The sequence below is a fragment of the Ranitomeya variabilis genome, chromosome 5 (genome assembly GCF_051348905.1).
Source record: "Ranitomeya variabilis isolate aRanVar5 chromosome 5, aRanVar5.hap1, whole genome shotgun sequence".
NCBI lineage: Eukaryota > Metazoa > Chordata > Amphibia > Anura > Dendrobatidae > Ranitomeya > Ranitomeya variabilis.
The window spans coordinates 339,224,888-339,250,932 of NC_135236.1; the positions used below are offsets into that span (position 1 = coordinate 339,224,888).

At 43.8% G+C, this 26,045-nt stretch overlaps 1 protein-coding gene across 2 annotated transcripts in view; it reads left to right on the forward strand.

The window, feature by feature from the left end:
- Nucleotides 1-26,045, forward strand: part of BCAP29 (B cell receptor associated protein 29) — a 143,370-nt gene that overhangs the window by 56,545 nt on the left and 60,780 nt on the right. For both annotated transcript variants that reach the window (XM_077264801.1, XM_077264802.1), the window contains exon 3: nucleotides 16,896-16,996. In XM_077264801.1, the coding sequence (XP_077120916.1) occupies nucleotides 16,896-16,996 (101 nt within the window). The remainder of the gene's footprint in view (nucleotides 1-16,895; nucleotides 16,997-26,045) is intronic.

A 26,045-nucleotide genomic window follows, 5' to 3' on the forward strand; every position in this document is an offset into this window, starting at 1 on the left:
CACCCGCTGTATCGCCAGTTGGCCTTGATAGCGGATGCTAGCTCGTTTTCTCCCACATTTTGTATGGTAGAGTGCTCACCGAAATCAAGGAACTCACCGCTGTCAGGTGCAGGCAGAGTGTCTCCGGACGGAGGTACTCTGGCTCCCGCCGTGGCGCTGTCCTGGTGCTGACCGCCCGCCCGGAAGAATGAAGATGGCAGGCCAGCTGCCAGCGCCGTGGCATGGGGATGTTTTCTGCTGTATTGCGTCTGGTGCCGAGCTACTCCTGGAGAGGGAGGTGCACCGGCTACTGTTGCCTCAATGGTTCGGTGCTGGCTGGTGGACCGGGGAGGTATGTATGGTAGTTCTCCCTGTGCGGCAGCCAGAGACGGAGCACGTGACGGATGAGATCTGTCGTGTGCACGAGGACGAGAGGCTACTGGGGCTCCGACCTCCGCCTGGTCGGTGATGGGGGGTGTCAATGTCTGTTCCCATCGGGTAACCACTCTGGGTGACCGGTGAGACCGCCGTCTTTCGGCGTGCGACAGGTACCGCCCGTCGTGACTCCCTGATGTGTCTGAGCCGTCGGTTGTGGATGGCGAGCGCCATCTGGAGGAGCGGGATCTATGGTGGCTCCTGCAGCTCCTGTATGAGTGGTGTCGGCCACTGGAGTGGGTATGCCGACAGCTAGAGGGACGGCGAGGACGGTGGCGGGACTCTGCTGATGACGGTGAAGACGATCTGCGGCATCTATGCCTGCGACTGCCCTGGCTAGGGGTTGTGTTGGGGGCATTTAACTCGGGAGTAGGGGGTTCGTTATTCTGGCTATGGGGCGTGAGTGGCGGTGTAGGGTTTAGAGCGAGGGAAGGCGCAGCGACTGTTAGGCTTGCACTGCGGGGTGAGTTTAAGGGGGCGGGGGCTGGTAGGAAACTGCTAGCGATTTGCGTTTGGGACCATGGGGGTGTCGGTGGCGAATAATTTATTGTAGCTGTGTTCGTGCTTGGTGCGACTGTGTGCGTGCTTGGTGCGTACTCTCCTGGCTGCAGAGCGTGCTGGCCGGTCCGGTTAGACCGGTCATCGCGCTCTGCGGCCGTGTGGTGGGCTCTGGCCCCTGACCGTCCGCCCCCCCCCCTGCACAGGCAACGCTGATGTGCCTGCTGGGGGGACATGGCGGGCCAGCAGTGGGCTGGCCGGAGGTCCACGGTAGTGTAGAACCGGAGTGGTTGGGGCTGGTGCGGTGCTGCGCAACGTGTCTCCGTCCTGGCCTGTCATGTAATTAGGCCTGGGCACCGAGGAGAAGGGAGAGGGAGCTAGCAGAGCTCCAGCTGCAGGACCGGAAGTTCGGGCCCGCAAACCGGAAGTGGGCGGGGCTTCGCCTGTGCGCGCGATGCAATGCCTGCTGGCTGTCTGAAACCGGGCCCTGAAATACCCAGACCGTGGCCCCTGCATGGCGCCCCCCGCAGCAGTGACAGATGGGGCGGCAGAGGGGGCACGTCGGCTCTGGAGCGCCGGACCGCCGCCAACATGGAAGACGCTCCGGGGGGTGGGAGGACCGAGCGGAGCGCCTGCCTGCCCCCCACAGCTGCAGCCATGGGAGCGGTGGATAGCATGGGGGAGGAGGTGAGCAGGGACCGGGTAGCACGGCCTCTATGGCGGGGGGAGAGCCCGGAGTAAGACTGGGGCCAAAGCGGAGGAGGCCCGAAGGAGCGCGGGAACATGCAGGGCCGACGAGCTCAGCGGCACAGGAAGGGATGGGGGCTCAGAGGCTGTGTGAGAAGACTGCAGCCCGGGAACGGATGGCGCCCTTGGGGAAGAGGGGGAGGCCTGCGGCGCAGTCAGTGGGTCCTGAGAGGGCACAGGGAGGTGAGTCCCAGGCTGGATGCAAAATCTCTTAACCATTCCTCACCTTCCTGTGCTGCTCTCCGCTGCAGGACCTCAAACAAAGCTTCGGACGTGGCTGCAGGGGATATCCTGGGACAACAGCTTCCGAGGGTCAGCTGGGGAGAAAGAGGGAGAACCTGGTCCCGTCACTAGAATTTAACCCCTGAGGGTGTGGCCAGACTCCCCTCCTCACCCCCGTTGGTCCGCTGGGCGTCCCAATCATGACATCACCTGGGGAAGTAGTGGGAGGGTGGAATTGGGCACTGCACAGTTTTCCATCTAGCTATCCCTTAAGGGCTCTGCAGTCAGAGGCACGTTCCTTATACAGTATCGTGCCTACCATTCAACTCCTTTGCTAGAATTCATCAGTTACATGGTTCCCAGTTCTTACAGTTGTAGCTCCAGGGGGGATCTCTATAGATGTTTATCTCAGCAGAGGTGCGATAGTATAGAGATGTAATCAGGATGGCATCTTTGATCACCTTCTCCACACCAGGATGTGTTGAGCAGCTGTCCCTAATTTATAACTAACCAGCTCCCATGATCCCACTCTACTGTCCCTGCACTGGGGACCTATAAATTTAGATTCATTTTTAGGGGTGCACGCATGTGTGGGGTCGCACGCATTCAGCAAAGCATCGCATTAGTTAAGCATCAAGTTAAAGGGCAGTTATTCCATGGCAGTTAGTCAGGCAGGAGTTCGGTAACCCACACTCTGCTCTCCCTTTTATCAATGTGTTTATTGCTATCCTCCTATCTTCCCTTGCTATACACATTCACCGCCCAATCCCCCTTCCATCATGACTCATACATCACATACATCACATACACATGACTCATACACTCAGCTCCTCTCTCCTTTCCTCTCCCATGTACAGCTCCCATGTACTTCTCACCTTCGTGAAAAACAGCCCATCTTGCCCAAACACACTGCACAAAAAACATCATACACTTCCAAAAACTACCTGCTTTTTATCTTTTCTCCTACTGATTTCGGGGGACATCTCCCCCAACCCCGGCCTCCATCTCCCAACCTCAACCACTACCCTACCTCATATCAAAACCATACTAACTTTATTATTACTTGCACTCCCTCACCTCTCTCTTTCAATTGTGCCCTTTGAAATCCACGGTCTGTATGTAACAAGCTTCCTTTTCTTCACAACTATTTTCTGAGCAAGTCTCTGAATCTGTTGGCACAGATCCTCTCCAAGCCACTAAGTGCAGTGACTCCCATCCCTCCCTGCATTTCCCCTGGCTCACCCTCTACATTCGATCCCATCACAGAAGAAGTCTCCAAGCTCCTCTCTTCTCGTCCGACTACATGCACTACTGACCCCATTCCCTCTCATCTCCAGTCTCTCCAGTTGTCACAATTCACCTAACTACAATCTTTAATCTCTCCCTCTCTTCAGGCATTTTCCCCTCCTTCAAACACTCTATCATTACTCCATTACTAAAGAAACCCGCCCTCAACCCATCCTGCACAAATAACAACAGACCAGTCTCCAATCTCCCCTTCATCTCTAAACTCTTGGAGCGCCTGATCCTCTCCCGCCTTACCTGTTACACCTCAAATCATTCCCTCCTAGACCCTTCACAGTCCGGTTTCCGCCCCTACATTCGACAGAATCTGCACTCATCAAAGTGACCAATGACCTTCTGACAGCAAAATGCAATCGTGACCACTCTCTGCTCATTCTTCTCGACCTTTCTGCAGGTTTCGACACTGTTGAAACTGTACTACAGAACGCCAGTGACTGTCTGTCCGCAGTCTCCAACATTATGTCCACACTCTATCTGAAACTCAACCTCTCCAAAACTGAACTTCTTCTCCCACCGTCTACCAACCTCCCTAAATCTGACATTTCCATCTCTGTGGGTGGCACAATAATAACACCCCAGCAGCAGGCACGCTGTCTGGGTGTTATATTTGACTCCGATCTCTCCTTCACATCCCATATACAATCTCTTGCCCGCTCTTGCCGCCTACACCTAAAGAACATCTCTAGAATCCGCCCTTTTCTCACCATGGAAACAAAAAAAACCCTCACTGTCACCCTGGTCCACTCCCGCCTGTGCTACTGTAACGCTCTATTAATTGGCCTCTCCCTCACTCGACTTTCCCCTCTCCAGTCTATCCTTAATGCAGCAGCCAGGGTTGTCCATCTAGCTAATCGGTATTCAGATGTGTCCCCTATTCGCCAGTCATTACACTGGCTGCCCATTCATTACAGGATACAATTCAAAGTACTTGCTCTCACCCACAAAGCTCTCCAGGCAACCCCCACATGTACTTATGCTGGCTAACAGATGTAAATCATTCAGCTGCGGCAAGAAAAACAAAATCTCCAAGTACTAAAAAATACTCGGAGGACCCCCGAGCATGCTCGAGAAATCTCGAGTAACGAGTATATTCGCTCATCACTAATTATTATTATTATTACAATAATGCCAAACATGTGGCTCCTTACTGTGGTTTAGGCACAGTGGGGCTCAGGAGGGGGGTATTTGTTTTTGAGAGGGCAGAATTTGCACGATTTTATTTTTGTGGGTGGGAGCCATATCGCTTTACCAGAGTCTTTGGTCTACCAGTAACGTGGGAACCCCCTATAGTTCCAGTGACAGATGACGGACCCGGGTGGAGACTGATTTTGTGTGGGATACATTAGGGTTTTTACTGGCAACATTTTGAGGTACATAACATTTTTTGGATCACTTCCAGTATAAGGCTGGGATCACATTCTTGTGTTCTACGCTGAGCACTTACATCTAGGTTTCTGTATAAATCCCACAAAAATGTGATTCACATGAAGCCCCCCAACGGAACCACGCACAATGAGGCAGATGGAGACACTTTGTACTCCGTTTGGCTTCTGCTCCAGTGGTATCCATCTTTTTAGGGGTGCAGAGATCTGTGGTCACCCACACTTGTGCACTACGAAGACGCCTAAAATGATGGGACACCACCAGAACACAGTCCAGTCCAAAGTGACTCCATTTGCCTCATAAGTGAGTGGAATAAGTGGAGAATTTACACGGAAACCGCAAAGTAAGCGCTCAGCGGAGAGCACAGGATAAATGAGCTGAGCCATATTCCAATTTTGGGGAGGTAGAATGAACAAATACAGCAGTACAAGAATAGTTCTTTTTTTTATTTTTGCTCTTTTCACTGTGCGGTATAAGTGATAAGGCGGATTTATTATTTTTTTTCAGACACCGCATGTTTTGTTCATGCAATTCAGCAATTCAGTTATGGTTTTTATTTTTTGCGCCATTCACTGTGCAGTAGAAGTGATAAGACAGATTCGTCACGATTACAGCGATACCAGATTTTTTTTATTTTTATGCTGTTCTTTTTACAGACTAAAAACAATATTTAAAAAAAATGAATTGTTTTTGTATCGTCCTATTCTGAGCGCTGTATCTTTTTAATTTAATTGCCGAATGAGTAATTTTAGGGCTTTTTTTGTGAGGTGGTTTGAGGTTTCATTTATACTTTTTTTTATTTTTTTTAACTTATGACTTTTTGATAACTTTTTATTCACTTTTTTGTCAGTATGATGAAAAAGTGACATTCTTGGTGTGTATATTTTTTGTTTCACTGAGTTGGCCAAAAGGAATAACTAACGTGCCAGTTTTATAAATCTGTTTGTTATGGACGTGGCGATACAAATTATGTGTACGTTTTTTGTTTGTTTTTGTTTTATCACATATGCTGCGTTTTGAGTGGCAAAATGGATTTTAGTGATTTATGCTTTTTTAAATTTTTGTTTTACATGTTTTATTTTACTTTATTGTCTTTTTTTACTTAGTCCCACTGTGGGACATGTATAATTTTTATTTTGATCACTTGTCTCATACACTCTACTCATGTACAGCAGTGTATGAGACTGACAGTGACTCACTTTGAGAGCCAGCTTATTGCTTATCACATGACCTCAGGGTACCTTGGTAACCACCGGGACCCGTGATACTTATCGCGGGGGTCCGATGGTTACTAAGAGGGTCTTGTGAGCCCCTTGTAACAACTTAAATACCGTTGTCACAATTGACGTCGGTATTTAAGGGATTAGTCTGCCCCGATCGGTTGCAAAACCCTCTGGGGCCGATATAGCAGGATGTCAGGTGTTATGTACAGCTAACACCGGCAGTAGTCGTCTCCGCTATTTCTTATTCCTGATCTCCATTTTAATACAGCAATGATGGAATAAGCTCCCTTAACCTCCACCATTTTAATGCGTTTTGGCGGTCGTTAAGGTGTTAATATCACTCAGCTAATATCTGAGCTCAGACGCTCTGCCTGAATTGACAGCACGAGCTGCTGAGCTTACTGATTGGCTGCAGCATTGTTGATTGTCGATGTGACATAATCGATGCAGACAATAAAAGACTCCGAAAGCAGCAGCTGAAACTTGGTGCTGGACTAGGGGAGAGTTGGTAATGTTTTTCAACCTTTTCACGACTTGTGACGTAAGTTTACATCATGATTGGATAGGGGTTCACGATCTATGACCTAAACTTATATCATGGTGATTTTGCCGGCGCGAACACCATCGGGAATTTTGTGTAAGTAATAGCCAAGACCCGACTGTCGCTGCTAGGAGCAATGCCCGCACTGCCCATGGTAATTTAACCCCCTAAACACTGCAATTGATGCCCATCACTACATTTAGGTGAGGGCCCAACCGTTGCCATGGGAACTTGAAGTCATCATGAAAGCATGGTCTATTTATTATTTATTTATTATGATGTGCTTATATAGCACTATCCTATTCTGCACTGCTTTACATACATTGTCATCGGTGTCCCCAATGGGGCTCACAATCTACATTCCCTATCATTATGTCTTTGGAATGTGGGAGGAAACCGGAGAACACGGAGGAAACCCACACAAACATGGGGAGAACATACAAACTCCTTACAGATTTTGTCCTTGTATCACTAACCGGTATAATGCTTGTATATAGTACTTGTTTTTATTATGTATACCCCTCCTCACTTGTAAAGCGCCATGGAATAAATGGCGCTATAACAATAAATAAATAATAATAATAATAATAATGCATTGCAGTGCTGGTGCATTGCTATGCATTATACCAACGATCCCAGCAATAAACATTAAAGTCCTATAGAGAGACTAAGTAAAAAATTTTTTTTTTTTTTTTTTTTTTTTTTAAGTGTAAAAATATCTAAATATATATATTTTTTAAATAATGCCAATAAATACCTATATTTATGTAAAAACAAAAATAACCAAAAAAGTACACATTTGGTATCTCCACATCTGGAATGACCTGAACTATAAAATTGTCACAATAGCTAACAACTTGAGTGAACACCATAAAAAAAAAAAATACAAAATGGAGCAAAAAAGATCCTTATTCATCATACCACTGAACAATAAGTGTAATAAAACACGACCAAAAAGGCACATGTAAATTTAAATTACTTAATTGTCCAGCAAAAAACAAGCCACCATACAGATCCATGAGCAGAGAAGTAAAAAAGCTATAACTATCAGAATAAAGCGATGCAAAACGGTAATTTTTTCTGTAAAAGTTATGTAAAAGCACCAAAATACAAAAAATGGATATAAATGTGGTATCGATGTAATCGTACTGACCTGAAGAATGAAGCTGTCTTGTCACTTTTACCACATGGAGAATGGCATAAAAAATAATCGGAATAGAAAGTGATAAAAAAAAATCAAGTGTGTTCACTTGAGGAGAGGATCCTTCTCTTCTGGCACTTAGGAGCTCTGGATATGGAGTCCGCAAACTACCGTATTCTATAAAAATTTGTTCTGTAAGAGTCAAATACCACCCTTTCCCTCCTGAGTCTCGCTGTGTGGCCAAACAGTACTGTACAGCCACATATGGGGTATTGCCACTTTGATTAGAAATTGTGTGACAAATTTTGGTGCCATTTTTACCCATTTCCCTATGTGAAAATGTAAAATTTTGTCTTTACTACCCAATGGTATCAAATTGTGACACAATCATGGTGTGAATATGATTACTGCGCCCTTATATAAATTTATTGAGCGGTGTAGTTTGTAACATGAGGTCACTTATGGGGGGTTCTGCTATTCTGGCACCTCAGGGGCTATGCCAATGTAACATGGCAGCCCCAAACCATAACAGTAAAATCTGCACTATAAAATGGCACTCCTTCACTTCCGAGCTTTGCACTGTGTCTGAAAAGTATTTCCCAATTACATGTAAGGTATTGGCGTACTCAGAAAAAATTTGCACAACAAACTGAGATCCATTTTTTCCTATTTGCCCTTGTAAAAATAAAAAATGTTCTGCTAAAGCAACATTTTAGTTATAAAAATGTAATTATTCTTTCTTCATCGCCGAATGGAATAAAATTCTGGGGTACATGTGGTGTCAATATGATCACTGTACCCCTAGATGAATTCATAGAGAGGTGCAGTTTGTAAAATGGGGTAACATATGGACATTTTTGCTATTCTGGCACCTCAGGGTCTCTGCCAATGTGACCTGGCACCCTTCCATTCCAGGTAAATCTGCACGATATGGTGCTCCTTCCATTCTGAGCTTTGCACTGTGCCTCAAAAGTAGTTTTCGACCACATTTGGGCTATTGGCATGCTCAAAAGGAATTGCACAACAAATTGTACTGTTCATTTTCTCTGATTATCCCTTTTGAAAATTGAAAACTTGGGGCAAAGGCAACATTTTTGTGGAAAAAATTGTAATTTTCCATTGACAGAGCCCTATTGTATACAATTAACTGTGAGTTGCCTGAGGGTTAAAAATGCTTACTACACCCCAAGTTGAATTCCTCAAGAGGTGTAGTTTCCAAAATGGGTTCACTTTTGGGGGTTTCTGCCATTTTGGCATATCAGCAGCTCTTCATATGTGACATGTCATCCGCAATCTAAATTGCGCTCCTGAATTCAGTTGGCTCTCTTTCCCTTCCCAGCCCTGCCATGTAACCAAACAGTAGTTTTCCACCACATATGGTGTATCTGTGTACCTAGATGAAATTGTGCAACATATTATATGGTTCATTTTCTCCTGTTATCCTCTTCAAAAGGAAAAGTTTGAGGCTAAAACTATATTTTTGTGGGGAAAATATATATTTTTTTCATGACTCAACGTTATAAAATTCTGTGAAACATCTGTGGGTTTAAGGTGCTCACCACACCTGTGGGAGTTTTCCACTATTTAGGTACATCAGGTACTTTGTAAAAGTGACATGCCCTCAAGTCAAGTTTGTACTCCAAAAGTCAAATTTTGCTCTTTCCTTTCCAAGCCTTGCCATGTGCCCAAACAGTAGTTTTCCCCCACATATGGGGCTATTGTTGTACTTGGAATGAATTGCACAACAAATTGTATAGTCCATTTTCTCCTATTACCCTTGTGAAAATGCAAAATTTTGGACTAAAGCAGCATTTTTGTGGGAAAAAGTAAAACTTTCATTTTTTTACTTTTACAGTGTTTTAATTCCTGTGAACCACCTGAAGGGTTAATCAACTTCTTGAATGTGGTTTTGGGCACTTTAACCCTCTCAACCCCTCCCCCCCTTCCAAACCTTCATGACCAGGCCAAATTTACAATTCTGACAAGTGTCATTTTTATGTGGTAATAACTTTGAAACACTTCAATGGATCCCACTGATTCTGAGACTGTTTTTCGTGACATATTGTTCCTCATGATAGTGGTAAATATCTTCAATATGACTTGCGTTTATTTGTGAAAATATTCGAAATTTGGCAAAAATTAACAATTTTCAAAATTGTAATTCTTATGCCCTTAAACCATAGCGCTGGGTCACACAAAATAGTTAATAACATTTTCCACATGTTTACTTTGCATCTGCGTCAGTTTTTAAATGTAATAATTTTTTGTCAGGAAGTTTAGAAGGGTTAAGTTTTTCAGCAATTTTCTCATTTTTCCATCAATTTACAAAACCATTTTTCTTTAGGGACCACATCACATTTGAAGTGACTTTGGGTGGCCTATATGACAGAAAATACTCAAGTGACACCATTCTAAAACTGCATCCCTCAAGGTACTCAAAACCACATTCAAGATATTTATTACCATTCAGGTGCTTCATGGCAATTAATGTAACATGAAAGGAAAAAATGAACATTTTAACTCTTTTTTTTCACAATAATTTTTACTTTACCACAAAATTTGCTATTTTCATAAGGGTTACAGGATAAAAAGGCCTGAGTATGTTGATATCCCATATGTTTGGGCATATGTCAGGGCTTGGAAGGGAAGGAGTACCGTTTGAGTTTTTGATTGCAAAATTGTCTGGAATTGAGAGCGAAATCCATGTTGCTTTTTGAGTAGTGATGAGCGAATAAACTCGTTACTTGAGAGCATAAGTACATGTGGGGGTTGCCTGGTTGCTAGGGAACCCCCACATGTACTTAGCCTGGCTAATAGATGTAAATCATTCAGCTGCAGCAAGAAAATCTAAATCTCCGAGCACTAAAAAAATACTCGGAGGACCCCCGATCATGCTCGAGAAATCTCGAGAAACGAGTATTTTCGCTCATCACTAGTTTTGAGAGCCCCTGACGTGCCTAACCAGTGGAAACCCCCACAGGTGACCCCATTTGGAAACTAGACCCCCTCAAGGAATTTATCTAGATGTGTGCTGAGCACCTTGAAACCCCCAGGTGTTTCACAGAAGTTTATAACTCAGAACTGTGAAAATAAAAAATCACATTTTTCCAACACAATGTTTTTACTTTCACCAAATGCCAAACATGTGGACGCAAAATGTGATTTAGGCACATTCTAGGGCTCAGGAGGGAATGGTGCATTTGGATTAGCAGAATTTGTTAAATTTGTTTGGCGTATATTGTCCGAGACTCGCCAATGCAAGCCTATGGGTGCGAGAAAAACTCGGACCGTCCGTGTGACTTGCGAGAAATACGCACACATTTTCCTCATTTCTGACCATTGAGCCATTAAATTCAATGGGAAAATTTGTGAGAAATGTAAAGCCATACACTTATCATACGGATGCCATACAGATACATAGGTGCGAGAAAATCGCATGGCAAACCCATTACACACGGATGACCATACGGAGAGCACTTGTGCGACTCTCGGCAGTGAGACTCGGACTGATTTTCTATACGTTTAGTGTGACGCCTGCTTAAATCTCCGAGTGACATGATTCAGATGATACTCACAACTGGTCCATTCACTATAATGAAGCAGCACAGTTACTCTGTAGTATGTTGGGCCTCTGTCCAGCGGTGATCTTTTGAGAAATGCACAAAACTGTGGTGGACCGCTCTTTTATGCACTCTTGAAAAGACGGACACCGCCAGATCACAGGTCAGATGCCTTCCACAGTGTCTCCATCTGCCTCATTATAGGGAATCTTCTGCTTGGGGGTTTCATCTGAATCACACATTTTCGGTTGCATAACGTTTTGTGATTGCTTTCTGTTATGATTTTTGGGAGTCAGAATGAACCAAAAACAGCAATTCAGGATTTTCTTTTTTTGCCGTTCTGCGTGTAAGGCAGCTTTATTCTTGGGGTCAGTACAGTTAAAACGATGCCACATTTATATAATTTTTTATGTTTTAGTGCGTTTACACAATAAAAACTATTTTATGGAAAAAATTATTATTTTTGCAGCGCTGTACTCTGAGAGCTATAGCTTGTTTTTTGTTGGACAAGATGACTTTTTCAGCAGTACCTTTTTGTTAGCATTCATGTTTTTGATCACCTTTTATTTCATTTTTGCTCCTCTGTATGATAAAAATGCGTTTTTTTACCTAGTTTTTTCTTTTCTTTTTTTTTTATCATAGTGATCAAAATAAAAAAAATAGTAAATCAAACCCCCCTTAGTTAGGTAAAAATTAGTGATGAGCGAGTATACTTGGTACTCGAGATTTCCCGAGCACGCCTGGGTGTCCTCCGAGTATTTGTAAGGCTGGTTTCACACTTGCGTTTTGATCTGCAGCGTTTGTAAAAAAAACCCGTATGTGGTGAAAAAACGCATGTAAACGCGTGCAAACACTGCGTTTTTTAGACGCATGCGTTTTTGCATGCAGAAAAAAAATGCGGCGTTTTGACGCGTTTACATGCGTTTTTTCCTGCGTTTGCGTTTTTGAAACGCATGCTGAGAAGTGTGTGACAGCTGCCAATCATCAAAATCAAGTAGAAAACCCACTATTAATAGAATTAGCTAGGGATAGGGTTAGGGTTAGGATCCCTAGGGTTAGGGGTAGGGTTTGGATCCCTAGGGTTAGGGGTAGCTTTTTATTAGAAGAATGTCCTGGTCACCAGGTCACTGATAAGCCACCCCCCACCATCAAGGTGATAAAGGGATCCTAACCCTAACCCTAGGGATCCAAACCTTACCCCTAACCCTACCCCTAACCCTAACCCTAGGGATCCATAGGGATTGGCTATTATGTTGACCTGGAGACCAGGACATTCTTCTAATAAAAAGCTTTGTTCAATGTGGACACCCCAAGATATACGGTATTGCTATAGAGTACTAAAAATATAAACTCGGAGAGTATTCACTGTTATATTAAGGGTTAAGGTTAGGGTTAGGGTTTGGATCCCTAGGGTTAGGGGTAGGGGTAGGGTTAGAGTTAGGATCCCTTTATCACCCTGATGGTGGGGGGTGGCTTATCAGGGTGTATTCTTGTTTTTTTTTCTATAAAAACGCATGCTTTTATAACGCAAGCAAATGCATGTACGCAAAAACGCATGCGTTTCCATAGACATCAATGTATTTTTTGCCGCAAATCAAACGCAAATGAATGCATGCGTTTTTTTGTGGCAAAAAAACGCCTCTGAAAATTACTACATGTTGCATTTCTGCAAAAGAACGCATGCAGCAAAACGCGTACAAAAAAAATACATGCGTTTTTAATGTTAAACAGGGAAAAAAAACGCATGCGTTTTTTTCGGTAAAAGCGCTGCAGATCAAAACGCAAGTGTGAAACCAGCCTTAGTACTCGGAGATTTAGTTTTCTGCGCCGCAGCTGAATGATTTACATCTGTTAGCCAGTTTGATTACATGTGGGGATTCCCTAGCAACCAGGCAACCCCCACATGTACTTATGCTGGCTAACAGATGTGAATCACTCAGCTGCGGCTCAGAAAACGAAATCTCTGATTACTTACAAATACTCGGAGGACACCCGAGCGTGCTCAGGAAATCTCGAGTACCGAGTAAACGCGCTCATCACTACTAAAAATAATTTTTAAAAAATTTTCATTTTTTTCCAATAGGGTTGTGGTTGGGGTTGGGGTTAGGGTTGTGTTATGGGTTATGGTTGTGGTCTGGGGGTTACGGTGGTGATGTGGGGGTTACAGTGGTGGTGTGGGGGTTACGGTGGTGGTGTGGGGGTTACGGTGTTGGGGTTGAGGTTGGGATTAGGGTCAGGGGTAGCGCTGTGTTAGGCTACTTTCACACATCAGGTTTTTTGTTTCAGGCAGAATCCGGCTAATGTTCCAAAAAACGGATCCGGTACAAATAGTGTAAAAACTGATGCAACGGATCCGGTTTTAATTTTTAACATGGAGTTTATAGCAGTGACTTCCGAGAGAGAGAGAGACCAGAACCGAAAATCTGCATGATTTCAATGGAAAATGCTTTGAAAACCGGATCCGGACGTCGGAATCATTGTTTCACATGTCCGTTTCATGCGTTTTTGGCCGTACCGTCACTGTGCACTTTTTTCGCTGCACAGAAAAAGTTCCTCTGGACGTTTTCTCCGTCCGCCGGAAATGACTATTTGGACGGATCCGGAAAAAAACGGATGAAACGTGTAGCCATCCGGCACAATCCGGCGGTAATACAACTCTATGAGAAAAAAAAGGATCTGGCGTTTAAAAAAGAAAAAAAAAAAAAAAAGGATCAGATTTTTTTCAAAACTTGCCGGATTGTGCCTGAAACAAAAAAACGGATGTGTGAAAGTAGCCTTAAGGTTGGAGTTAGAATTGGGGGGTTTCCACTGTTTAGGTGCATCAGAGGGTCTCCAAACGCGACATGGTGCCCACCATTGATTCCAGCCAAATTTGGGTTAAAAAAGTCAAATGGTGCTCCCTCTCTTCTGAGCTCTGCCATGCTCCCAAACAGTGGCTTTCCCCCACATACGGGGTATCGGCGTACTAGGGAGAAATTGCACAACAAATTTTGTGGTCCATTTTCTCTTGTTACCCTTGTGAAAAAAAAATAAAAATTGCGTCTAAATTTTTTGTGAAAAAAGTAAAATATTTATTTTTTCCTTCCACGTTGCTTTAGTTCTCGTGAAACACCTGAAGGGTTAATAAATGTCTTTAATGTGGTTTTGAGCACCTTGAGGGATGCAGTTTTTGGAATGGTGTCACTTTTGGGCATTTTCTGTCCTATTGACCCCCCAAACTTGCTTCATATGTGAGGTGGTCCTTAATTTAGAAAACCAATTTTTTTTATTTTTTTTTTGTTGGAAAAATGAGAAATCGCTGGTCAACCCTTAAAACGCTGGTTTTAACCCTTATAACGTCGTAACAAAAAAAAAAAGTTTCCAAAATTGTGCTAATGTAAAGTAGACATGTGGGAAATGTTATTTATTAACTATTTTGTGCGATATGACTCTCTAATTTAAGGGCACAAAAGTTAAGTTTCAAAATTTCAACATTTTTGTCAAATTGACGTGTTTTTTCTCATAAATAAACACAAGTCATATCAAAGAAATTTTACCACTAACATGAAGTACAAAATGTCACGAAAAAACATTCTCAGAATCCGTGGGATACGTTGAAGCATTCCAGAGTTATTAACTTCATGAAGTGACACTTGTCAGAATTGTGAAAATTGGCTTGGTCGTTAAGTACAAAATTGGCTTTGTCACTAAGGGCTTAATCACCTTAAAGGGAACCTGTCACCCCCAAAATCGAAGGTGAGCTAAGCCCATCAGCATCAGGGGCTTATCTACAGCATTCTGGAATGCTGTAGATAAGCCCCCTATGTATCCTGAAAGGTAAGAAAAAGAGGTCATATTACACTCACCCAGGGGCGGTCCGGTCCATTGGGTGTCGCGGTCCAGTCCGGGGCCTCCTATCTTCATATGATGACGTCCTCTTCTTGTCTTCACGCTGCAGCTCCGGCACAGGCGTACTTTGTCTGTCCTGTTGAGGGCAGAGCAAAGTACTGCAGTGCGCAGGTGCTGGGCCTCTCTGACCTTTCCCGGCGCCTGTGCACTGCAGTACTTTGCTCTGCCCTCAACAGGGCAGACAAAGTACGCCTGTGCCGGAGCCGCAGCGTGAAGACAAGAAGAGGACGTCATCGTAAGAAGATGGGAGGCCCCGCACCGGACCATGACGCCCACCGCAGCGGGAATGCCCCTGGGTGAGTATAATCTAACCTCTTTTTCTCATCTTTCAGGTTACATCAGGTGCTTATCTACAGCATTCCAGAATGCTGTAGTTAAGCCCCCGATGCCGGTGGCATTAGCTCAACTTCCATTTTGGGGGTGGCAGGTTCCCTTAAAGGGCACACTAGACAATACACTATATATACACATTGGTTATGCATATATAATGGTCAGATATGCAAATACAATATTGGTAGAGCAAAAGTTATAAGCAGAACATATGGTAAGTTAGATGAAAGGGGCTTCCGCTTAGGAGGCTTGTGGTCCCCTTTGTGTGTGACTTCTCCTCACACAATGTGTCCTTGCCACTTCCGAGAAAAAAAAGGCAGCTCAGTGGTTAGCACTTCAGCCTTGCTGCGCTGGAGTCCTGGGGTCAAATCCAACCAAGGACAATATCTGCAAGTACGGCATGTTCTCCCCGTGTTTGCGTGCCGGTTTCTTCCTGGTACTCCCGTTTCCTTCCACACTCCAAAGGCATACTGATAGGGAATCTAGATTGTGAGCCTCAATGAGCACAGCGATAATTATGTATGTAAAGCGTTGTGGAATATGATAGTTTTATATAAGCAAAGCAAATTTACTTATTTGACACTGGTTAGAATTTAAAAAATTGGCCTGGTTAGGAAGGTGAAAACTGGCTGGGTGGTGAAAGGGTTCAACAAATTGCAGTTGTAGTGTAGGAGTTTTGCAAAACCAGTAATCCTGTTTAGGAACTAAACAACTTGGACTGGAGTATAAACTATTGGCAATAGATTTGTACAGTTTAGGCTGGTGTAGTTACCTCACAAAGCTTTATTTATACTTCTTCTCTGAGAACTGAACTAGTTATAAATGTATGCACAGGATTTCAACCTTATACTAGGGAAAAAAAACATGTCAGGATAGCTGTAATCATTTTTCAAAGTGAAAGCTTTGAAAATTATGTAGCCATTCTGCTATAGATCTTTATAGTAAGTACATCAGGCCCAACAAGTTTAAGTGAAGAGCTCTACTTAATGCATGCATTGTATATTATAACATCTGGTTACAAGATCTATTTTATATATACTGCAGTATAATTTTTTCCTTTGACTTTTTTTTTTATGGCTGCCTTTTTCTCAGGAATGTGTCACATACTTTTATACATCTCAAAATGAGAAGAGAAAATGTAACTAATTTTTTGGATTTTTATAATGGTGAAATGCATTTTTTAAAAAGCAGTTTTGTATGTATTTTAATCTTATTTTTTCTTTTATACTTGGAGTGCAGACAGTGAAATAAAACAAAAAAAAAATAATGGTCTCATATATGGGCAACATTCATTTATTTATTTTTGCTGGTACTAAGGCTTTGTGTATACCAAATTATTGAACATTTCTAGCGATAAATGCTTAATAATTACATAGGTAGATTTATATTTATTTTTATTACGCTTTACACGAATCCCTCTCCATTCCATTCAGGAAAACCTATGAAAGGAGGTACTACCCTACACCACCAATTAATGACGTTAGTACGTCCATTCCTTAGACCAATAGGGAAGTTTTAATAAGTGTGAAACATTCTGTTATTTAAACCTGTGTATTTTCTATAGCCAGGTGTGTCTTACAGTCTTTTTAATGTTTTACACTTACTATTTTATGCCTTTTAATGATTTAGGAGTTTTTTTGCAGATGGAAGAAAATATTCAGATATCAGTTATGGAGCAAAATATCTCCCTACTGGAACAAAGCGTTTTTATCAATCATAGTTATACTGATTGTTCTTTTCCTTGGTAAGTATTACACACACAACGATAAACGCCATTTGTACAGTTAAACCAATGCTGAGCAATATTGTTTGAATATTGTGTAGTCCATGTCGGTACATACTGTCTGCACTGGGCAATGTTGCATTTCCAAACATATTATTGGACTACTTGATAATTTATAATGTTTTGCGTGTCCTGCAAAGTAACTCGTGTACCAATAATAAATAGCTGAACATGATAAAAAGGAGAAAAAAATTGCTAACAAGCTCGTAAAATTGCCATCCCTATATTTTAAAATTCATATTTTTGTATTAGTAATGTAAAGCCGATTACGACATGTGCATAAAGAAACCAGACAGAAAGGTTACCTAGGAAAGACAGGTACGCTAAAAACATAACAGATGTTAGAGAGGGGTGGACACTTGGATGTTAGGGTTCGGGTACCAGAACAGTACCCGAACCCCATTAAGTTGAATGGGAGGCCCGAACATCCAGTGTTTTCCACCCTGTCATGTGCAAACGCTGCTTCTGATCGACGGTAAAATTATCACCTCTGGTCAGACAGCCGTGGTTCCCACTCTGTCAATACAGCATGAGCGCAACTGTGATCGGAGTAGAGGCGAGTTCGCCACAGTGAAATTCTCCTGGTGAATTTGCCTCTCCACCGTGAGACTTTCTCACGGTGCTAGTGAGTATCTCACAGAGGTCACAGCAATTCAGCCCGGCTGGGAACGCAGCCTCAGTGACCTGCGGTAACGTCACTGAGGCTGCAGTAGTTCTCCGCCTGGACGGTCGCATCTTGGCACTGTCCAGGTTGAAAACTGTTTATGCCCCTGACATGGATTATGGCGTGGGACAGAATGACGGATGGGTGAGGAATATTGTTGCTTTTTATTTTTGTTTTATTACAAGAGATGAGGGATTCAGTGGAATTAGGCGTTAGGTGAGTATAACTGTGTTTGTTATTTTTAAATAAAAAAGTAAAATTGTGTTTCAAATAAAGGATTTTATTCTGGCTGTGTCTTTATTGTCCACATAGCTATAGGATTAGTAATGGATAGGTGTCTTATAGACGTCTTTCCATTACTAAGCCATGGACTTGATGTCACCGGACAATACAAAAGTGACATCAATCCCACAAATATGAAGCAGTGGCAAGTGGGAAGAGCCGGGCAAAGGGCCAGAATTGGCACATCTAATAGATGCGCCTTTTTTGGGGCTGCTATTTTTAGGCTGGGGGGAGGGCAATAACCATTTCCCCTTACCAGCCTGAGAATACCAGCCCGCAGCTGTCTGCTTTAGCAAGACTGGTTGTCAAAAATGGAGGGGGACCTCACACTGTTTCTTTTTTAATTATTTAATTAAATAATTAAAACAGCGTGGGGACCCCTCGATTCTTGATAACCAGCCTTGCTGAGGCTGACAGCTGAGGGTTGCAGCCCCCAGATGTGAGTTTTGCCTGGCTGGTTATCAGAAATACAGTTAAACCCACAACATTTTTTTTTAATTATTATTTCTTGACAGCGCAGGAGCCGGCTGAATATTCCTATCAGCAGCTCCTGCTCTTACTATTATTAGCGGCAGAGGGCGTCGCCTGATGGGAGCAGTAGTCACATCAGCCGACACCAGTGACCAAAAGTAAACTTTAAACCTGCGATCACAGCTGCGTGCTCACGCTCTCATTTCACAGCGTGGGATCTACGGCTGTCTGACCGGTGATGATTTTACCACCAATCAGAAGCAGTGCACTGTCATGCACATCACAGTGCGACAAACACCCAGTGCTCAGGGGGCTGAACCCGAACAGTAACACAGATATCCTGGTGAAATACGTGTTCGGTGTCCAAGCCCGAACAGTAGGTGTTCGGTACGGATGCCGAACTTGACTGTTCAGGTTCGCCCATCTCTAATGTTAATATCTTAAACAGATTCTTGCATCACTCAGTAGAGATGGGTGAACCCCATACAGTAAAGTTCGGGGTCTGTACCGAACACCCACTGTTCGGGTTCGGCACCCTGAACATCGGGTGTTTCTCGCAGTGTTATCTGCATGACTGCACTAGAAACACCAGCAGCTCTGATTGGCGTTAAAATTAATAACCCCGGTCAGAGCGCTGAGCCTGCAGCTGTGACCGGAGGTCCCATCAGCTTACGCCTACTGGCGGTGGCTGATGGCTATTCTTCAGCCTGTGCTCTAAATAAATAATTAAAAAAAACAAACAGGATGGGTTTCCCTGTATTTTTTTTAATTTTTATAACCAGTCAGGCAAAACGGACACCTGCGCGCTGCAACCCTCGGCTTTCAGCTTTAGCAAGGCTGGATATCAAGGATAGAGGGTTTTCTACGCTGTTTTTATTTTTTATTTTAAATAATTTAAAGCAAGAATGCGTGTGGATCCCACCCCCATTTTTGACAATCAGCCAAGCTGAAGCAGATAGCTGGTGGCTGGTATTCTCAGGCAAGTAAAGGGCCATGGATATTCCCCCCCAGCCTGAAAATAGCAGCTCGCAGCTGCCCCAGAAAAGGCATATCTATTAATGGCCAATTCTGGCACTTTGCCCATCTCTTCGCACTTGCCCTGTGGTGGTGGCAAGTGGAGTTCATATCTGTGGGGTTGATGTCACCTTTGTATTGTCTGGTGAGATCAAGCCCACGGCTTAGTAATGGAGAGGCGTCTATAAGACACCTATCCATTACTAATCTTATAGTTGTATTCTAAATAATGACACAGCCAGAATAAATTAGTCTTTTATTTGAAACTAGATGGTGGCCCAATTCTAACCCATTGGGTATTCTAGAATATGTATGTAGTTTATGAAGTTTTCAGAATAATGAAATTTATACACAGGATTCGGCTGGCCGGGCGCGACCAATTAGGTTAGTGTGGTTCAAATTCCGCCCCAATTCGCGGCCGGACTGTGCCTGTCGCTGATTGTTCGCGGCCGGCCTGGCGTGACCAATCAGTGAAGCCAGGGCTGGCTCCAGGTTTTTGAGGGCCCCGGGCGAAAGAGTCTCAGTGGGCCCTCCCTCTTTAACACATACCACGATTCATGATGCAAAGATACAGCAGAGAAATATACCACAGCCAAGTAGCATATAACACAGCCCACTTAGCATATAGCACAGGCCACATAGCATATACAGTGCCTAAAAGTAGTATTCAACCCCCTGCAGATTTAGCAGGTTTAATAAGATGCAAATTAGTTAGAGCCTTCAAACTTCAAACAAGAGCAGGATTTATTAACAGATGCATAAATCTTACAAACCAAAAAGTTTTGTTGCTCAGTTAAATTTTTATAAATTTTAAACATAAAAGTGTGGGTCAATTATTATTCAACCCCTAGGTTTAATATTTTGTGGAATAACCTTTGTTGGCAATTGCAGCTAATAATCGTCTTTTATAAGACCTGATCAGGCCGGCACAGGTCTCTGGAGTTATCTTGGCCCACTCCTTCATGCAGATCTTCTCCAAGTTATCTAGGTTCTTTGGGTGTCTCATGTGGACTTTAATCTTGAGCTCCTTCCACAAGTTTTCAATTGGGTTAAGGTCAGGAGACTGACTAGGCCACTGCAACACCTTGATTTTTTGCCTCTTGAACCATGCCTTGGTTTTCTTGGCTGTGTGCTTTGGGTCGTTGTCTTGTTGGAAGATGAAATGACGACCCATCTTAAGATCCTTGATGGAGGAGCGGAGGTTCTTGGCCAAAATCTCCAGGTAGGCCAAGCTATCCATCTTCCCATGGATGCGGACCAGATGGCCAGGCCCCTTGGCTGAGAAACAGCCCCACAGCATGATGCTGCCACCACCATGCTTGACTGTAGGGATGGTATTCTTGGGGTCGTATGCAGTGCCATCCAGTCTCCAAACGTCACGTGTGTGGTTGGCACCAAAGATCTCGATCTTGGTCTCATCAGACCAGAGAACCTTGAACCAGTCAGTCTGAGTCCTCCAAGTGATCATGAGCAAACTGTAGACGAGCCTTGACATGACGCTTTGAAAGTAAAGGTACCTTACGGGCTCGTCTGGAACGGAGACCATTGCGGTGGAGTACGTTACTTATGGTATTGACTGAAACCAATGTCCCCACTGCCATGAGATCTTCCCGGAGCTCCTTCCTTGTTGTCCTTGGGTTAGCCTTGACTCTTCGGACAAGCCTGGCCTCGGCACGGGAGGAAACTTTCAAAGGCTGTCCAGGCCGTGGAAGGCTAACAGTAGTTCCATAAGCCTTCCACTTCCGGATGATGCTCCCAACAGTGAAGACAGGTAGGCCCAACTCCTTGGAAAGGGTTTTGTACCCCTTGCCAGCCTTGTGACCCTCCACGATCTTGTCTCTGATGGCCTTGGAATGCTCCTTTGTCTTTCCCATGTTGACCATGTTTGAGTGCTGTTCACAAGTTTGGGGAGGGTCTTAAATAGTCAGAAAAGGCTGTAAAAAGAGATAATTAATCCAAACATGTGAAGCTCATTGTTCTTTGTGCCTGAACTACTTCTTAATACTTTAGGGGAACCAAACAGAATTCTGGTGGGTTGAGGGGTTGAATAATAAATGACCCTCTGAAAAAACTTTTCCCAATTTAAAAAAAAAATAAACAAAGAAATAACATTCTTTTTTGCTGCAGTGCATTTCACACTTCCAGGCTGATCTACAGTCCAAATGTCACAATGCCAAGGTAATTCCAAATGTGTAAACCTGCTAAATCTGCAGGGGGTTGAATACTACTTGTAGGCACTGTAGCACAGGCCACGTAGCATATAGCACAGGCCACGTAGCATATAGCACAGGCCATGTAGCATATAGCACAGGCCACGTAGCATATAGCACAGGCCACGTAGCATATAGCACAGGCCACGTAGCATATAGCACAGGCCACGTAGCATATAGCACAGGCCACGTAGCATATAGCACAGGCCACGTAGCATATAGCACAGGCCACGTAGCATATAGCACAGGCCACGTAGCATATAGCACAGGCCACGTAGCATATAGCACAGGCCACGTAGCATATAGCACAGGCCACGTAGCATATAGCACAGGCCACGTAGCATATAGCACAGGCCACATAGTATATAGCACAGCCCACGTAGTATATGACACAGCCCACGTAGTGTATAGCACAGCCCACGCAGTGTATAACACAGCCCATGTAGTATATAACACAGCCCACGCAGTGTATAGCACAGCCCACGCAGTGTATAACAGCCCACGTAGTATATAGCCCCGCCCACGCTGTATATAGCACAGCCCATGCAGTATATAGCACAGCCCACGTATATAACACAGCCCACGTAGTATATAACACCGCCCACGTAGTATATAACACAGCCCACGCAGTATATAGCACAGCCCACGTAGTATACAACACAGCCCACGTAGTATATAGCAATGTGGGCACCATATCCCTGTTAAAAAAATAATTAAAATAAAAAATAGTTACTCACCTTCCGTCGGCCCCCGGTTCCAGGCGAGGCGTTTAGCGATGCTCATCGCGATCCTCCGGTCCCAAGAATGCATTGCGGTCTCGCGAGATGATGACGTAGCGGTCTTGCGAGACCGCTACGTCATCATCTCGCGAGACCGCAATGCATGGCCCAGAGCGTCGCGAGGAGCTGGAAAGGCGCCGAACAGTGAGTATATAATGATTTTTTTTTTTAATTAAATTATTTTTAACATTATATCTTTTTACTATTGATGCTACATAGGCAGCATCAATAGTAAAAAGTTGGTCACACAGAGTTAATAGCAGCGTTAACGGACTGCGTTACGCCGCGGCATAACGTGGTGTAGCGCAGCCATTAACCCTGTGTGAGCGCTGACTGGAGGGGGCGCTGACAGAGAGTAGGAAGGGGCGAATTCGCGGCCGGACTGTGCCCGTCATTGATTGGTCGCGGCCGCCAGTCAGCGACGCGGGATTTCCGTGACAGACAGACAAACAGACGGAAGTGCCCCTTAGACGATTATATATATATATAGATAAAACAAAACACACTTTTACATTTTTATTCGAAAATAACAGTTATACTCACCTAATTCCTATTCCACTGAATACTGAATACTCCCATCAGCCGCTGCCTGCTCTTACTGTTATTAGCGATAGCAAGCATAGGCTGATGGGAGTAGTAGTCCCATCAGGCAACGCCAGTGACTGGATGTAAACTTTTTACCTCCGGTCACAGCTGCCTGCTCACACTGTCATTTCACGTTGTCATTTCACACCGTGGAAACCGCAACTCTGACCGACTGTAATGATTTTACGTCCGATCAGAAGTAGTGTTTTCCGCCCTTTCATGCACATGACAGTGTGGCAGACACTGGATGTTTGGGCCCCCCCCATTCAATTGAATGGGTTCTGGGTTCAGGTACTGTTCTGGTACCCGAACTTAACTTTTTGTTTTTTTTAACGGTTTGGCTAGACCCGAACATCCAGGGGTTCGCCCATCACTATTCGGAAGCTATGCAGACCTTCCTTCCTATATAGACCGTCCTTCACTTCATTGAAATTAATTGTCGAAGGTTGTTCTAGCAATATTAATTTTAGTAAAATGAACTGCAAATGTCTCCTGTAGATGTACTATGTAATATTCTATCACCACAATGACGTAACATGGCACAAGATGAAAATTACAAGTCTTGTTCTGCTCTGCTATGAGTTACGCCAGATCCGTCTGCTGAGGATACAGTACAGTGAAAAAACGTACGTAATGGACTCTGTTTAGACAAAACTAATTGTTCATTACAGGAGTATATTGGGGGAATTTAAATGACCCCCCACCCATCTAATATTGACAGTTTATGTGAAGGATAAGCCATTCATTTATTTATTTTTTTTTTTATATAGGCGGGCTAATTCTTTTAATGGTATGTAGGTTTGGGGCCATTGGTTTGGTATGCGGTTTAGCATTTCACACTTGCCCATATCCTCATCAGCTGTTCTGGCATTCATTTGGTTGTAATAACAATTTTTACATCTTGTTTTGCTATTATTTTTTTTTTGCGGAATAAGCATAGCATCTAAACCGCCCCAAAATGTACATACCTGCTTAGCCATATATTTTAAAGACTTGGTTCACAGGGACAGCGGCTGGTACGGCTTTTTGTGAAGAGGAAGTGGTAATGTAATATGGAGTTCATTTGGCTTAACATGCAACATTTGTGTATACAAAACATGAGTGAGGGCTGCCACTCCTGCCGCTCTCACCGACAGGCACATGGGAAGCCTAGCTCTGTGCCCTTTGTAACTTGTCCCACTGTTATGGCAACACATTATTTTCCTTTTCTTTGTGTCACTCCTGACATTAGAATTTTTGCACTGTGTAAGAAATGCGTCAGTCATTTGTACCTTATCAGCTTCTTGGAAGGTCCTTGAATCTCCACGTACTTTATCAACCTTTGGTGACCTTTCAACTATTATAGAGCCTCCATTTAATTAAATGTAAAGTTTATCTAAATGACAGAATTCTTTAAAAATGAACGGGGTCCGCATGTCATCAGTTTGCTTAGTGTCAGTTTTTACTATTAGAATTTAATCAGTTTTTCTTGGATGTAAAAAAAAAAAGATGGCGGTTTCTCAACAATTCTCTTACCAAGCAGTCTGTGAAAATGGACAGCATATGGTTGGCATTTTGTTAATGACCCATAGACTTGCGTTTGAGTTTGATCAAAACTCTGATCAAAGTCTGTCATGTGAAAATAGTGACATGTGATCAGCCCCATTGTCTATAATAGTTACGAGTTTTATCCGTGAAAAAGCAAGGATTGAACTTGTACAAGAAAAACTGGATGAGCCCTTTAAACGTTTGAATCAAGTACCGTATTTTTCGGACTATAAGACGCACCGGAATATAAGGCGCACCCAGGTTTTAGAGGTGGAAAATAGGGAAAAAAATATTTGAAGCAAAAAAATGTGGTAAAATATTTAATAACATACTATTATATGTGGTGTTATTATATATAATAGTATGTTATTATGTTGGAAGCTGCGGGACCAGTGTGGTGTCTGTGAAGTACTATATGAAGATGCTGGAGGGTGAGTATAAGAATGGGGGCACAGGGCTTATATTGAAAGCACCACTCCAGCACTGCAAAATAACACTGGAGTGCTGCTTTAAAATCCCATGGGAGAACTATAACTCCCAGCATGTCCTGCAGATCCTATGACATGCTGGGAGTTATAGTTCACTAAAGGAGTGGCAGAGTGCTTTATTGTGTTTTGGAAAGACTAACCTCTTAATTGTGGCAGCCAGGCTGTAGTGAGGTAAAAGCATCCCATGGCTGCACACACAGAGCCCTCCCTCTTGTTGCCTTTCCACGGCACAGGTAATGGAAGCCAGCAGATTCTAGTGTTGGAGTCTGAAGGACCTGTGATGATGTCAAGAAGAGGGAGGGCTCTGAGCTGCCATGTGATGCTCCAGCCCGCCCACTTCTGACATCATCACAGGTCCTCCTTGTGCACACTGCACAGCACTTAGCGTCCAGCCCAGGCAGATATGCAGCGATCTCCTCTCCCCCAGACCCTGCTGCTGCTGCCTCCTCCTCCCCCAGACACACGGATTTCCCCAGCTGCTGCAGGAATCAGCGCTCAGGAAACCATGTGTGTTGCTGCTTAAGTGCAGTATTCATTTGCTGCTCCTGGCTCACTGCTCAGCTGATAGGTGGGCGGGGAGTAGCTAATGAATATTCACTGCACTTAATCATCGGGACCACATGGTTTCCCCAGCACTGATTCCCTGGCAGTGGGGACATTTTTCTGCCTCCTGAAGTGGGATAACAGTGCGATCCCACTCCCTGCTGCCCCCCTCCCCACATGCTACATCCCTACCATAAGACGCACCCACACTTTCCTCCCAAATTTGGAGGAAAAAAAGTGCGTCTTATGGTCAGAAAAATACGGTACTCCTTTTAGGTCTATTTTGCATTTTCATTGATTTGAGGAATTTTTTTGGGGGGGGAAAAAAAAAACCTAATGCTAAAAAAGACAACTCGTACAAAAACTTGTACTTTTCCTGTCAGCATCTCAAGAATTCCCTAAGGGTATGTGCATACAGCCTCATGTGGCATAGCTGTCAAGTTTTCC